The sequence below is a fragment of the Polypterus senegalus genome, chromosome 11 (assembly GCF_016835505.1).
Source record: "Polypterus senegalus isolate Bchr_013 chromosome 11, ASM1683550v1, whole genome shotgun sequence".
Lineage (NCBI taxonomy): Eukaryota > Metazoa > Chordata > Cladistia > Polypteriformes > Polypteridae > Polypterus > Polypterus senegalus.
In genome coordinates, this window is record NC_053164.1 from 123,831,991 (window position 1) to 123,847,726 (window position 15,736).

The 15,736-nt window shown below is 38.3% G+C and overlaps 1 protein-coding gene across 2 annotated transcripts in view; it reads right to left on the reverse strand.

Annotated features, from left to right (window-relative positions):
* bmp1a (bone morphogenetic protein 1a) overlaps window positions 1-15,736 on the reverse strand; it is a 415,384-nt gene that overhangs the window by 88,959 nt on the left and 310,689 nt on the right. For both annotated transcript variants that reach the window (XM_039769599.1, XM_039769597.1), the window contains exon 10: window positions 4,673-4,789. In XM_039769599.1, the coding sequence (XP_039625533.1) occupies window positions 4,673-4,789 (117 nt within the window). The remainder of the gene's footprint in view (window positions 1-4,672; window positions 4,790-15,736) is intronic.

The following is a 15,736-nucleotide window of genomic DNA, read 5'->3' on the forward strand; positions in this document are numbered from 1 at the left end:
CCTGGCAAAATGTTCAAGTTCTCTCGTTGTCATCAATGATTTTGATTGGCTATTGTCTCAAACATCCTAATTATGTGGTCATTAAGTTGACTGGAAATTTTGCATGCATGTCAGGTGAGCCCTACAATAAATGGGTTGGTTCCTGTGTAACATCTGGTGAAACTTTGAAAGTCTCCAGCCTCCCAATGCCTTATGCAAAAAAACTAACTTAGAATTATATGAAATTCAGCCAAAGCCTAAAGTCGATTGGGAATTCTAGCAAATCAGGAAGTATAGCAAATCAAATATGAAATAAAGCTAATGCATAATAAATGCTGATGGACATAACCTATGATTAATCAAAACATTTTAAGAAAGTAGTGCCCAAGACATAATTTTATTTCAAAAGGGTTGGAAAATAGAAGTCAGTGTGAGACTTTACACAATAAAAAGCTAGTTAAATAAGGTCTAGAGTGTCCCAAAATTCACACAAGAAGTAATTTTGATAGAGAACACAGGTTTTTAATTAAAAATTGTAAATTTTTAATTGATTCATAAAGTATACAGTATAGGATTATGTATGGAATAGCATATCAGGTAAATGGCCTCCATGGCTTTGCTGGCACATACGCACTCTTTTCTCGAAATTTTCCATGACCGTTTTGCATAAATGTGGGTGAATTTCATTGATACAGCGCTCAATTTCCTGCTTCAAGGTGTGGGTGGTCATGGGCTTGATGGCATAAACCTTAGACTTCAAAAAACACCAATGAAAAAAGTCCAATGGCGTTAAATCACATGATCTGGGTGGCCAATTCTGATCACCAAAACGGGAAATTACACGACTAGGAAATGACTCATGCAGTAATTGAATTGTTTCTCGGGCTGTATAGCATGTGGCACCATCTTGTTGAAACCACATGTCGTCCACATCCATATCTTTTAATTTAGGCACAAAAAGCTGGATTATCATGTCGCGATAGCAAGCACCATTAACTGTTATTGCCTGACCAGCCCAATTTTCGAAGAAGAATGGTCCGATGATGCCTCCAGCCCAAAATCCGCACCAAACAGTGACATGTTGTGGATGCATTTGTTTCTCAACTATCACTTGTGGATTTTCTGAACCCCAAATGCGACAATTTTGACGATTAACAAAGCCATCAAGATGAAAATGAGCCTCATTGCTGAAGATGACTTTGTTCGAAAAATCGGCATTCACTTTTTGTCCCAAAATCCATTCAACGAACTCTCTTCGCTGTGCGTGGTCAGTAGGCTTCAGTTCTTGACTCAATTGAACTTTGTAAGCATGAAGATGCAAATCTTTCGTGAGAATACGCTGTAGAGAGTTTCTGGAAATGTTCAATTCTTGACCACGGTGTCGATTTGATGTTCCTGGACTCCCAGCAACACACTCACGAACTGCTTCGATGTTTTGTGTTGAACGACTTGTTGAAGGACGGCCAGAGTGTCTAAGATCACTAATTGATCCAGTCTCCCTGATTTTTTTAATTAATCTCTTCACAGTTGATGAAGTTAAATCACTATTCCAACCATATTTTGTATGAAAATTGCGAACTGTAGCTGCCAAACCTTCATTATTTTTAAAATATTGCTCAACAATGAAAACGAGTTGTTCTTTCGTGTAGCGCTGCATTTTTAATAACCCTGAACTGTGAGCTGTCACGCTGTTTTTTTTTTCGTTGGCAAAACTTTACCGCACAAATGGCGCCAAATTCAAATCTTGCGTGAATTTGGGGACACCCACTATATTTGTAGCACTGTTTGAATTTGTGATTAAATGTAGGAATTGAAATCAAAAACAGCTATTCTAGAGTTTGAGTTTCAAGGGGTTGGTGTTGCGTGTTTGACCCAGCCGCATGGGTTAGCTACTGAACAGTAAATTGGCACGCTTATAAGCTTGGCCTAGGAGCAAAATAACATAGGCCCTGCACTGATAATAGCTATATACTTTTTTCAGAACAGGTATAAAACTGATAGGTTTCATATACTGCTAGATAACATTTCTGGACTATTATTTTTAAAGATTTTGTACCCTAGGCTTTTATAACATTGGAATAGTCATAATAATTTTGACACCATTGACCAATTTTCTCTTGTACAGTCTTGAGAAATGAGACTGTGGACATTTAGGTATTTTCCAAGGCTTTTAGTATAATCAAGGTCTTCCTTTATATTTCAGTAAGTTAATGATATGGATGTTACTGGCACTGATTGACATTGGGTGTGATGAGGATGGACAGGATTAGAAATGAGTACAGTAGACCCCAGCAAAGTCGCGGTTCAGGGTTTGCGGACTCAGTCGTTCACGGATTTTTCCTTAGAACCTATTAATTGTTAGCGGAAAGTGCAAATATCCTCCACAATTGTTTATGGCTTTTTTCGTAGCAATACTGTGCTGTAGAGAGAACAGGAAGCAACCACTGAGGGAAACGCAGTTTGGGATGGCGAAAATAGCCAATCCGAGAGTGTTATTCATTTCTCCTTGCTGCTCCCTCCACTGCTGAGGGAAATGTGGTTTGGGATGTTGAAAGTAGCCAATCCAAGAGCGTTATTCATTTCTCCTTGTTGCTGATTGATTGTTGCTCTGTGACACGACTCCAGCTGAGTGTCCTCGTGTTTTCCATTTTGTTATTGTATTCATTTTGTTATTCTTAAACACACAAGATGTCACCAAAACGCCCTGCACCATCTAGGGCTTCTGGCACTGAGCCTAAGTGCCAGAAGAAGTTTAAAACACTCCAGGAGAAGGTTGAACTACTGGATTTGCTCTGGGAACTAAAAAGTTATGCTGCAGTAGCGCGCCACTATGTCATTAATGAACGCACCGCACACTACATAAAGAAGAATGAAGCAGCGATCTTGAGTACAGTATCTGTAAGTTTCTGTGATAGTGCCAAAAAGGTAACGACCGTAAGGAATAAAAATATGGTCAGGATGGAATCTGCCTTGGCATTGTGGATCACTCACTGCAGGAAGAAGAACATCTCCTTGGATGGTAACATCATCCGTGAGAAAGCACGGAAGTTGTACCAGCAGTTCGCTACAGGAGACAATGTAGCATGTAGCAATGTTCCTGAAACCTATAAAGAAAAGCCAGCATGAAACCCCACCAGATGAAGACCAGTCCAAAGATACGACTCCTCCTGAAGCACCTGAAGAAGAGGCGCCACCCGAGGAGATTTAAATCCTCTGCATCGTACTGCACAGCTACTTCATCATCAATATCATTCATCATTGGTGAGTACCTGTACATTTTACTGTATTTTAATTAAATGAAATTATTATGTATTTACTTTACTTATAACAAAGAAAACGACATCACATACCAAAGTTAACGTGCATGCATAAATTACATTACGTATAGTGGTAACATTGGTATTTTACATTCTAGCACCGCGGGAGACACAGCAGTAGAGTACTGTACAGTAGACGGGTTTACCTTTACCTTTTCTGTTTTTAGGTAATGTATTAAGGTAATCTTTTTAGGTAATGTATTAAGCGGAGTTTGCAACGAAATGAAAGTACTTTGGGGGCATACTGAATTTAGGGTTCAAGCTATAAAAATAGCCATTTAAAAGGCATTTTTAACCACATCCAAAAGTCTCGGTTTTTCACAATTTGTGGATGCTCTAGGAACGTAACCCCCATGAATTTTGGGGGCGTACTGTACATTAGTGGGTCAGCTCAGGTTGGACAGTTGGGAGACAAAGTCAGAGAGTCAAGATTGTGTTGGTTTGGACATGTGCAGAAGAGAGATGATGGGTATATTGGGAGAAGAATGTTAAAGATAAAACTGGCAGGAAAGAGGAAAAGAGGAAGGCCTAAGAGAAGATTTATGGATGTGGTGAAATGCAGGTGAAGTGTGTGAGAAAGCAAAATGTAGAGTACAGGAGGATATGGAACCAGATGATCCACTGTGGCAAACTCTAACGGGAGCAGTCGAAAAACTGCCATCTCTCCTAAACACCTTCATGCTTCCACAGGTATGTCAAGTGAAATTTTTTATTTTAGTTTTATGGAGTTATCTTTTTTTGTTAATACTCACAGATGACAGATTTGTCACACTCAGAGATTTACACTCATAATTCACACAGTACTGACTCTCCAGACTAGGACCTCATTGACTTTTTCACGGTCATGTTTATTTAGGTTCTCCCATTCATCTCTCATCTATCGGATTTTCACACATGATGTTACTGTTAAAAAGCTCATCTCCCTGCCCCACAATGGATTTACAGTTATAAATATTGAACATGCTTAATTTTAACAATTTGAAATGGGAGTGGCTCTGATTGGCTTGTGAGTAAATTAGGGAAGTTATAATTCTGTACCTCAAATTACATGGAAGTCTGGGAAATCATGAAATGTTTGGCAACCATTTGAATTGTTGACTCTGGCATAAAAAATCATTAATTAAATTAAAAATGAGCTGCTAAGTATTACATTTAGTAAATCACAGCAAAGCTGAAAAACATACAGCTTAACATGCCAATGCTTTGACAAGTTGAAAGATAGAATTGTTTCCATGTCAATTATTTAAAAAATGCATGGCAAAAAGACAATTCAGTTTATTTTCTTTGTGAATGGAAGTAAATTCATACTTTAAGTGTTCAAATAAACAGAGTTTGTTATGCAAATTTCTAATCCTGCTTAATAAAATGATACTTACCTTCATACACTGCAGAAAACCCCTTTCCCACCCAATTACTGCTGCTGCGAAACTCAATCCATAGGCGGCTGTCAGTTGAGATTATGGGCTCAGGCAGTTTATCTCCACAGAACCGTCCTGTAACACATTAGATTATTGAACATGGAACAGCATTCTTCTGCTTAAATTCAGCATTTTAATTATGAAACTGCCACAGTTTGATATGGAAACACTTATGACCTAATTAAATGATCTGTTGGTGCTTGTTATGGACATTAATTCCATCAGAATGCAAGATAAAAGTATACAATCTTTTGCTGCTGTTCTCGCTTTTTTTTTATACATATATAAATAATCACACAAATAATATATTATTAAATGTAAAATATCCAATTGAAAGAAACAAATCAAATCAAGACTTTGGCTAGTATACTGTACAATTGCTTAATGTAAAGCTACTATCCTTGCTTGAGTATAAATATTTTTCTGCTGTTAAATTGAAGCTTTTCATCTAATTAGTGCAAAAACTTGAACTAGCATACCATACACTTTATGGTACTTTATTTAAAACATTTTTTTCTTTTTACAATAGCTAATCAGTGAACAAATATGATATAAATTTATCAACATATAAGTCTGGCAAAGTGTCAGTCTGTTTGTAAAAATAACTAACAGCATAGTCTCTTTCAATACATCCATCTAGCCTATTCAAATGATAGCTGTGACCTGAGACACACCAATACAAACTGCACCATCTTGTGACCTTCTCCTATTATGGTCATTTACTTTGGACGTCTAATCCTTTGCTCACCTCTATTTCATCCTGGGATCTGGTACAGCTGGATCACTGTCCTTTCTTACCAGAACCTTTGTTCTTACTAGGCCCCTTAGCAGGGTGACCCTCATATTATATAACCAGGCTGACCTGCCTTTTAAGGCGACCGACTTTTAAGTTGACCATTTCTTAAGGCAATTCAATATGTAGATCAATTTGATATTTTATACAAACTCATTAATTTGGTTATATTGCATTTGAGCGGTATTACTTTAATACTCGTAGTTTCTGTTATTTTTGTGATGAAATTTAAACTTTTTTTCTATATTGAGGTCGCCCTTTTGAACCACCCTGATAGTTACTACACGGTGAGGCATTTATACTCCATCAACATTAATTATTTCCAGAGACATAATTTTGTCTATTTTTCCAGCGCATCGCGCACAAAAGCAAGGAAACGATGGGAGCACCAGAACTCTGCTCACATCATGTCGCTTCGTACCGCAAGCTGCAAGTAGTAAGTCTGTGATAAGCGGAATACTGCTACGCTTTCCAATCACGGGACGGAAGGACAATCCCGACCGCTTTTATATAGTAAGAAAGAAGAAGAAGATATCACACAGTCTGGAGTAGAAAATCATTTTTTACCTGGAAAAACAAAACTACAAATCCCATTGTGCATTGCAAAATGGACGGGGCGTGTGTGAAACTCCACGCCTGCGTAGCACTCACGGGACGGAAGGTCAATCCCGACCGCTTTTATATAGAAGGATACCATTTTACTTGTTAATTCAGAACAAGACTATTTGTCACAACACACAAACCTTATTTAATTTTACATTTGTCAATAATAAAATATAACAAAAATGAGTGACATTTATATTAATTTAAAAAAAGATTTGGCAACAATTCCAACCTCTCCAACAGTTGTATCTGGAAAATCACTTCTAATCATGGCCCTGAGGTATTTGTAGTACCATGGGACTGCTGACTTAAAAAAACAAACTGGAATCATATAATATCTGATTGAGCAGCAATAATACTTTTCCCGTGTAATTTTTTCCTGGTTGCTTTCACAACATTCTCAGTGTTAGTTTGCTCATCTAGTGTGATTGACAAACATTTAAAACAAGTTGTAAGAATGTAAAATCCTATTTTTTGATAGCTTTGTTGACTGTGACTTTTACATAGACTCGTTTTACAGAGAAAGAATGTTCACTCCATCTTGTAAAAGAGTGAAAAGGAAAGAATGTTGCGTAAAAAGTAAAGAATCAAGAATAATGTTGATTAAAAAAAGATGATTTATACGAAGTTTATCAACTATGCATGTTTCAGATATGCATGGAGACTTTCTAGCACATGTGCAACATCACCATGTCTGTGTCATCATTAATGATATGAAAAATGACTATTTTAAACAATGAGGAATATACTCCAAAGCTTTTCCTATATACTGTATGTCTAACCCAATGATTTGCAGTAAAGGCAATCATTGACTTACAACCTGTTTGTCTTATGACCATTTGATTTATAACTGCTACTGCGACTCACTGGCAAATGACAGTTTTTGCCACACTAGCTCCCTAGGCCAGGACTCATTCATCTTGATCTCAGTATATTACCTGCAGCAGTTTTGACTATGTTCAGTTATATTTGTCTTACAGTTATAAGAAAAAAGGCAATTGGTCTTGACCCAAAGATGAAGGTAATTAAGTAGTATGAGGGAAGAAAGAAAGTAAATGCAATCACAAGTGACTTTAAGTTGTAACCTTGCTGCATGTGCTGTACTGTGGCGGTTTAGCTTTGGATCCGGATAACCTCTGAAGTTTCTGTGTTGTGACTCACAATGTGCTGCTTTATACAAACTGCTACTGTATATAGGAATAATGCAACCACAGGCTGAAATGTTTAAACAGAAGATTATGAGTGCTCAGACTCGTTCTGTACAATTCTTCCTCTCAGAGTTAATAATGGACACCATGCGAGGCACATAATGATGAAGGATTCATGAAGCTAAAGGTTAAAGGTTCAGCATTCATGTGAACAACAGTAATAAACCAAAAGAATAAAATAAAAAAATAACAGAAAAAAAAAATAGAAAATCCACACAATATGCTAAGAATGATGATAAAAAGGATATAAAACAAGCAATATGACTTAAGGAACTTACTATACAGGACTATACATACAGGTGGAGTTGAATACATACACCGGTCCGTCTTCCGTCCAGATATACTTACAAATGGTAAATTGAAACCAATCGTGGTCGTAAGTCGATGTCTACCTGTATATTTAACTTGGGTTAATTACTGCGCTCAATTTTAAATGGTAGTTTTCACTGGTTTAAGACCAGTTCACTTGAAGCGGGAATTCATTAATCAAAACAACATGCTTCATGCAGTAGTGAGAAGAACATTGGAACTGGCTGCACGTGTGGCAAAATTAATAGTTTTTGTATTTTTGCATGTTCTTCCTACTCTCACAATTGGGCTGTAGAACACAAGTCAAACTTTCCCAAAAAATACAGCATATAAAGGATGATGTGAAGAAGCATTTTGACATTTTCTTTCATTTTTTCCACTCAAAGAAACTGAAAACATACATGCACAGCCTCAGTCAAAAAGGCTGATTGTTCAGGCAAGGACAATTTATTGAGTCCAGATAATACAAATGTTAAGGTTGATGAAATTTCCATGATTATGAACTGAGTAAGGAGTATAGAAATTGAATGGATGAATTTAAAAACAAACTCATTTATGATGTATGCACTCTATAATGTTTGTAATTCATGCAAAAAACTTGCATGGAATATGTAGGCCCCATATTAAGTTTTAGTACACCATCAATAACTGATTATTTAACAACAGCATAACTAGAGAAAAGAAAGAAAATAAAACTGCAGAACCCACATTTGTGAATTGTGATGCATCAAATCTTAGTAATGAGATCTTTTGGACCAAAATTTAAGGTATGATAGGTAGGAATTATTTAAATTTTTGGTATGCTTTTGCTGTTGTAATTTTACTCTATACAGAAACTGGTATAGTGAGTGACAGGCAGGCAGGCAGGCAGGCAGGCAGGCAGGCAGGCAGGCAGGCAGGCAGGCAGGACAGACAGACAGACAGACAGACAGACAGACAGACAGACAGACAGATAGATAGATAGATAGATAGATAGATAGATAGATAGATAGAGACCACCAAGTACTTGTTAGAGTGCACCACCTCCTTGAATAGTCACTGGACATAGAGGCTATATGGTGTGGTCAAAGTCAATAACCAGTTCCTTGGTTCCAGCTGATGGTAAGTTGTAAACAATTCTTTTTGTACCAAGAAACAAAGTTCTCCACTTAACTCCATCACTCTGTCTCATTCCCTTTATTAATACACCCTATAAGTGCAGAATCATATAAGAATTTCTGTAAGTCAAATGAACAGCTGTTATATTTATAGTCAGAGGTGTACAGAGTGTAGCAAAAAATAGACAGGGTTGTTCCTTGTAGTGCTCCACTGTTTCAAAGTCGAAGCGAACTTTATTGTCATCTCAACCATATACAAGTATACAGATAGACGAAATTGTGAAGCTCAGGGTCCACAGTGTAACAACATGAAGTGCAAATAATAAACTAAAAATAGAATTAAAATTGAAATAAAAATTTAGAATTAAAACACAAACAAGACATGACATTGTGCAAAGACAAGACAAAGAAGTAGCAGCAACATTGACGTGTAGTAAGCATATGAACATTGATGTAATGTATAGTATTTGCAATCTAGATACATAAATATAGTCAAAAGATATGTAATATAATAAATACATAATAAATAAATAATAGAAATAGATAATACAGACATTATCAGTGTATGATAATAGTTGTTTAAGACATGTGTAAACAATGGCAGGGCAGAATGTTTCACAGCAGAAGGATATCAAGAGTGTCAAAATACTTTAGGGTCAGTATGAGATTTTGAGTTCTTTTCTCCATGCACACTCATCTTTGCAGAAAAATGGCTTGCATGTATAAAAGTGCTGTTTTTAGAGATGGTTTAGGCTGTGTGGAAGATTCCAGTGGGCAGCATGGTGTTAAGGAGTCTGACAGCTTGGGGGTAAAAACTATCCTGCAGCATGGCAGATCTGGCTTTGATGATGCAGTATATTCTCTTGGATGGCAGAAGTGTGAAAAGACCATATGAGGGGTGTAAGGTCTCCTGCTCAATGCTGCAGACCTTGCGGACACTGAGTTTGTAAAATATGTCCTGTAGTGAAGGGAGAAGTACCCCAATAATGTTCTCCTTGCAGGCGCATATGCTGCAGTTGCCATACCAGACAGTGAAGCAGCTGGTCAGAACACTCTCAATGGTGCCTCTGTAGAACATGGTGAGGATAGAAGGGGGAAGACTTGCTCGCTTTAGCCGCCTCAGGAAGTATAATCTCTGCTGGGCTTTCTTGATTAGTGAAGAGGTGTTACATGTCCATGTAAGTTCCTTAGTTATGTGCACACCGAGGAACTTGGTACTCCTAACGGTCTCCACATCTAAACCGTTGATGCTGAGTGGAATGTGGGCAGGATATGATTTTCTGAAGTCCACGATTATCTCTTTCGTCTTGTTGACATTGAGAGATAGATTGTTGTGTTCACACAATGCAGACAGCCGTTCCACCTCATCTCTGTATGCTGTTTCATCATCCCTGCCTATCAGTCCCAGCACCGTCGTATCATCCACAAACTTGATGATGTGGTTGGTGTTGTACATGGCTGTGCAGTTGTGAGTCAGCAGGGTGAAGAGCAGTGGACTAAGCACGCAGCCCTGCGGTGCTCCAGTGCTCAATGTGATGATGCTTGAAATGTTGCAGCCCATCTGAACTGACTGGGGCCTCTCTGTCAAGAAGTCCAGTATCCAATTGCAGAGAGTGGTGTTCAGGCTCAACCTGCTCAGTTTAACAACCAGCTTTTGAGGGATGATAGTGTTGAAGGTGGAGCTAAAGTCTATGAATAGCATCCTGACATATGTGTCTTTTTTATCCAGAAGTGTCAGGGAAAGGTGAAGGGCTGAGCCTAGGGAATCCTCATTTGACCTGTTTGAGCGGTAAACAAACTGAAGAGAGTCAAGGGAGGCAGGGAGATTAGTCTTTATGTGTGACATGACTAACCTTTCGAAGCACTTCATGATGATTGGTGTGAGTGCAACTGGTCAGTAGTCATTCAAGCATGTCACTGATGACTTATTCGGCACTGGTATGATAGTGGACAACTTGAAGCATTCTGAAACTAATGACTGGCTCAGGGATGTGTTGAAAATGTCTGTGAGGACACCAGCCAGTTGACTGGCACATTCTTTGAGCACATGACCAGGTATGTTGTCAGGTCCTGCAGCCTTGCGTGGACTGACTCTGGACAGAGTCCTCTTCACGTCAGTTATGGTGAGACAGAGTACCTGGTCAATGGAGGGAGGTGTTGCTTTTCTCGCAGGGTCTTTGTTCTGCGCCTCAAACTGCGTGAAGAAGTTGTTCAGCTCATCTGGTAGGGAGGCATCACCATCACTGCTGTGTAGGTTGGGCTTGTAGTTTGTAATTTTCTGAACACCCTGCCACATACAATGTGTGTCTCTGGTGCTGCTGAAGTGTTTGTTAATTCCGTGAGCGTATGCCCACTTAGCTCTCCTTATAGTGCGAGACTGGTTGGCTCTGGCCACCCTTAGGGCGGCCTTGTCTCCAGATCTGAAGGCTGCATTTCTGATCTTGAGCAGATTGTGCACTTCTCCTTGATAATAGTAACATCCTCTATGCATTTGGAGATGTAGCCAGTCAGAGTCTGTGTACTCGTCCAGATTAAAGGAGTTACCATCCATGGCAGCCTCCCTGAAAATGTCCAAGTCTGTAAATTCGAAGCAGTTTCAAAGAGCTGAAACAGCACCAACCTACCACACTCTTATGCTCTTGTGGGCTGGTTTAGTGAACTTCAGCAGGGACTTGTATGCAGGAACCATAAACACGCTGATATGGTCTGAATAGTCGAGGTGCGGCAGGGTAGGGCCTTGTACACTTTATCAAAAACATACTCCTTGAGTCTCATAAACTGTGGTCTGCTTGACAGACAGTCCATTATCCAGGAAATGCATGTCATTTAACAACATGTGACTGTGTTACATTATTTAAATTTAATATTATGAATAATGTACAGTAAATGCACACAATCCCTGGAAAAATGTTTTGGAAATTACATTTTAAGTAGTTTACTGTTCTCCTTGCTGTAAATCAATGATTTATGGCTAAGGCAAAAACATTTCTCAGATTAAAAAAAAAAGTGTAGCAGTAGGGAACTGCAAAAATTCCATCTTACTGACAAACAAGAGTTATACCATACAAAATGCAATGATTCATCACTGACACATTTTATGCTGAAAAGATGGGTCACACTTTCTCTGAGTCTAAAGATCTGCAGTTACAGACAAAAAAACACAAAACAGATGCAATGGGGAAACACAAAGACATTAAAAACAGAACACAGAAAATCTTTACTTCTGTAGATGTGGCAACCAGACATGTAAATAACATTACTGTTTTGTAGCTAAGGTCAGGTTTATTGGCAGCTATAAACTGCTGTATTATTTGTGAAGTTGGGTGTATGCTCAAGTGTGTCTCATAATACAATGGCAGACTCCTAACAGTAAACCCAGAGACCCATCTGCTCATTATAGAAAACTAGCGTTTGAAGAAAGTGTTTAAGATACCAAGAACTTGCAAGTGACATAGTGGTTTACCTCAAAAAGAAACCTGGCACATTTTAATGGCATTCCAAGGCCATTTATTTCCAAATTGATAGGTACAAATGGATTTGCAGACAACTGTGTGCCAGAGACTCAGAGAGTCGAGTGTTAAGTTAACTTGGTGTAATAACTCAAATGGCAGAGAGAAACCATAGTCAAATATATACAAAGAGTGGTGAAAGGGAGATATTGCAGGTGGGAAATTGGGCTAGATCCTCCAGCAACTTGTTAAGCATAATTAGTAGGGAATCCATTCCCGGACGAGTTTATCCATTCCCGGGAATTCAGGAATCCCACATGTCATTCCCGGGAATCCCGGGCTCCCGGGGATGACACAGTGCACGGGCATCTCACATGTGAGCGGTTTTACAACAACAACAACATTTATTTATATAGCACATTTTCATACAAAAAGTAGCTCAAAGTGCTTTACATAATGAAGAATAGAAAAATTAAAGACACAGTAAGAAAATAAAATAAATCAACATTAATTAACATAGAATAAGAGTAAGGTCCAATGGCCAGGGTGGACAGAAAAAAAACTCCAGATGGCTGGAGAAAAAAATAAAATCTGTAGGGATTCCAGACCATTAGACTGCCCAGTCCCCTCTGGTCATTTTAGAATGACCAACACTTATTTTTAATAAAACTACCACAATATGTTGACACCAATAAAAGACTAACCTTATCTACAAGCAGTTCAGGGGTGCCCACACTTTTTTGGCTTGCGAGCTACTTTTAAAATGACCAGGTTGAAATGATCTACCTACATTAAAAATGCTATATATATATATATATATATATATATATATATATATATATATATATATATATATATATACTGTATATTGCATAGTTTTACTGTCGAAAATTGCAAAGAGTACGCAACATGTGTTTTGTCCTTTACATTGCGCCACGGCGTGTGGTTCGTTTGTTTGACAGCTTGTAGATCGGGGTAATTACATTCATGGCATTCGTAGTGTGAATCAAAATCTGATTGTATGGGTGCATGTGGGATGACCAGTGTATTAGAAGAAAAGAGATCTCAGACTGGCCGCCCTGTATGTCAATCAAGTGGCAAATGCCATAGGGTGATATATGATAGACTAACGTTTAAAAAAATTTTTTTGAATGCGATCTACCTGATCAGATCCTGATACACTTGTTCTAAACAACGGCCGTGCTTGCCGTTGCTCTGAAACACCACCATTTCAGCTTTTAGTGATGTATCCAGTTTCTTGTCATCATTCTGTGATGGCAAGTTTCCTGGCACAGATAATCCGGATGCAACAGACTGACACAATTTCAAGTTGCTGTTCAAAGCTGTTGTCTGACAGATGTCAGACCTGAAGTCTGCCCTGTCCCGGCATTCGTAAGCTGCAGAATGCAGAGCAGACTCCTCCCAGTCCACTATACTCAGTCTTAGTCGGAGCTGGAAGACTGACGACTGCTGCTGGTTGACTGAATTAATCTGCAACACACTACACCGTGGGCCAAAAAACTGTGCCACTTAATTATTTTCAACTATAACTCTGTTATTTCTTGATCGATTTTTACACTTTTAAATGCTATATATACAAGCTTGGCCGTTCCCGGTTTACCGGGAATTATAGCAGTTTCAGCCTGGGACTGGATCACCTAATAATTAGCCAGTCCCAAGAAAGACTAATCATTTATTTTTTGGTCTCAACAATCATGTGTCTAAGTTCTTTACTTCAAAATATAATCATGTCCTTGCCATTTTTTGGGCTCTCTTAACCAATCTTAATGGTGCACACCCCCTTATGCAGTATAAGCAAGTTAATGGTTAATTTATTTTACTTATTATTTAATTGACTCCTACTTCCATAATAAAAATGCATTGATATAATATTTATTTTAAAAACTGAGGCTGAAGGAAATGCTAAGACAAATAATTTTCAGGTTTATATACAGAAATGATAAAAAAAAAAATGAAATGCAGTAAAAGGGACAAAAACCCCACAATAAAAAGTACATACCACAAAAGAAATATATATATAAATAACAAAACTTGACAAAACATCTTAGTTTATATTATTTTGTAATAATTCTGCATTTCAGTCCCATTTAATAAGGGCTGTTACACAACTTGTATTTTCACATGGATGACAATATTAAGTTTAATTTACTGGTTCTATTAATCACACTCATGTCCTTTCATTATATGTTGTACGTTAAGACAGACTTATACTGACATATTTGTGCACATGTGAACATAAACGTAAATAAGGAAAACAGCACTTCGTGTTCATCTTTATAATTAACTAGCAAAATACCCGCGCTTCGCAGCGGAGAAGTACTGCCTTAAAATTTTTATTAAGAAGAAAATTAAACCTTTTTAAACTGAGGGAAAATATACCAATAATTATTTGTTAAGGATCTCTTTGTATACCACATTGTTAGTTTGGCCCTCTGGTTGTAATATGACGAAGCTGTGCGCTGAGCTTACTCTTGAGCATGCAACGTACAGTTGGCCATGTGAAAAGTAATCTTGTCTGAAATCTCACAGCTTGGATTGCTGCTGTCATAATCGGTTTGACTTTCATGGTTTGTTTCAATTACGACAGTATTTGAAGGACTTGGGTTGAAGTGACATTCGGCATCTGTCAAGCGTTGTAAGCATCGATAACTTCACATCCAGCTTTTGAGAGTTTAAACATTCATAAACATCAAAGTGTCTACTACTGAAATTGTCACCAGTGAATCTAAGATGTTTAAGAGACATTGGCGGTTATCAAAAGGTGTAAAATATTTGGCCATTTCGGTACACTTGAAAGCGACAACCGAACAATTCAATGGCAGCCATCAACTCACATGCAGAACCATAGGTGAAGGGCTTAAGCATTTCACTCTTATAGTGCTCCTGTGTAGTGTAATTATCTCCTGTACCATCATCAGTCCACACCTTGAACCTGTCCCAGTCATTCAATACATAAGAGCCTGATATGGCCGTGCAATATGTAACAAAGAGAATGGAAAAGCCAGGTGCCATCTCCGGGCATGGAAACCACTCGGTAAGTGACAGTTCTTTGATCAATGGTGATCACCTGGATAGACATGTTAATGGGGGTATGGTTGGAATGATAAAGGAAATGAAATGGGTACCTGAACAATGTAAAGGAAGTCTAAAATACCTACACAATAACTATAATCGTAATAAACGAACAATAAAACAGCGGAGAAGTCATGGATTAAATAAAAAGGCTGTAATTATCAGCAGGGAGACATGAATCCCGTGGCGAAGCAAGGAAGGGAATGTAGAGACCGGAGCAACGGACGGCCTTATATAGGCAGGCAGCCAAAAACGTGGGAGGCGTTGGGATGGGGGACCCAACGCCGCCTCACATGGTGACCGAGCTGCAGGCTATGGATGTATATATGTACGTAAGTAGGATTCAGTTAGCATTGGGAACCCACGTACCAAATTTCTTGAAGATGGGCCCATAAGTAACAAAGACCGTTGAAAAGTTTAATATGGCGGCCGACAGTGGAGTCATACCACAAAATAAGTACGTACATTGG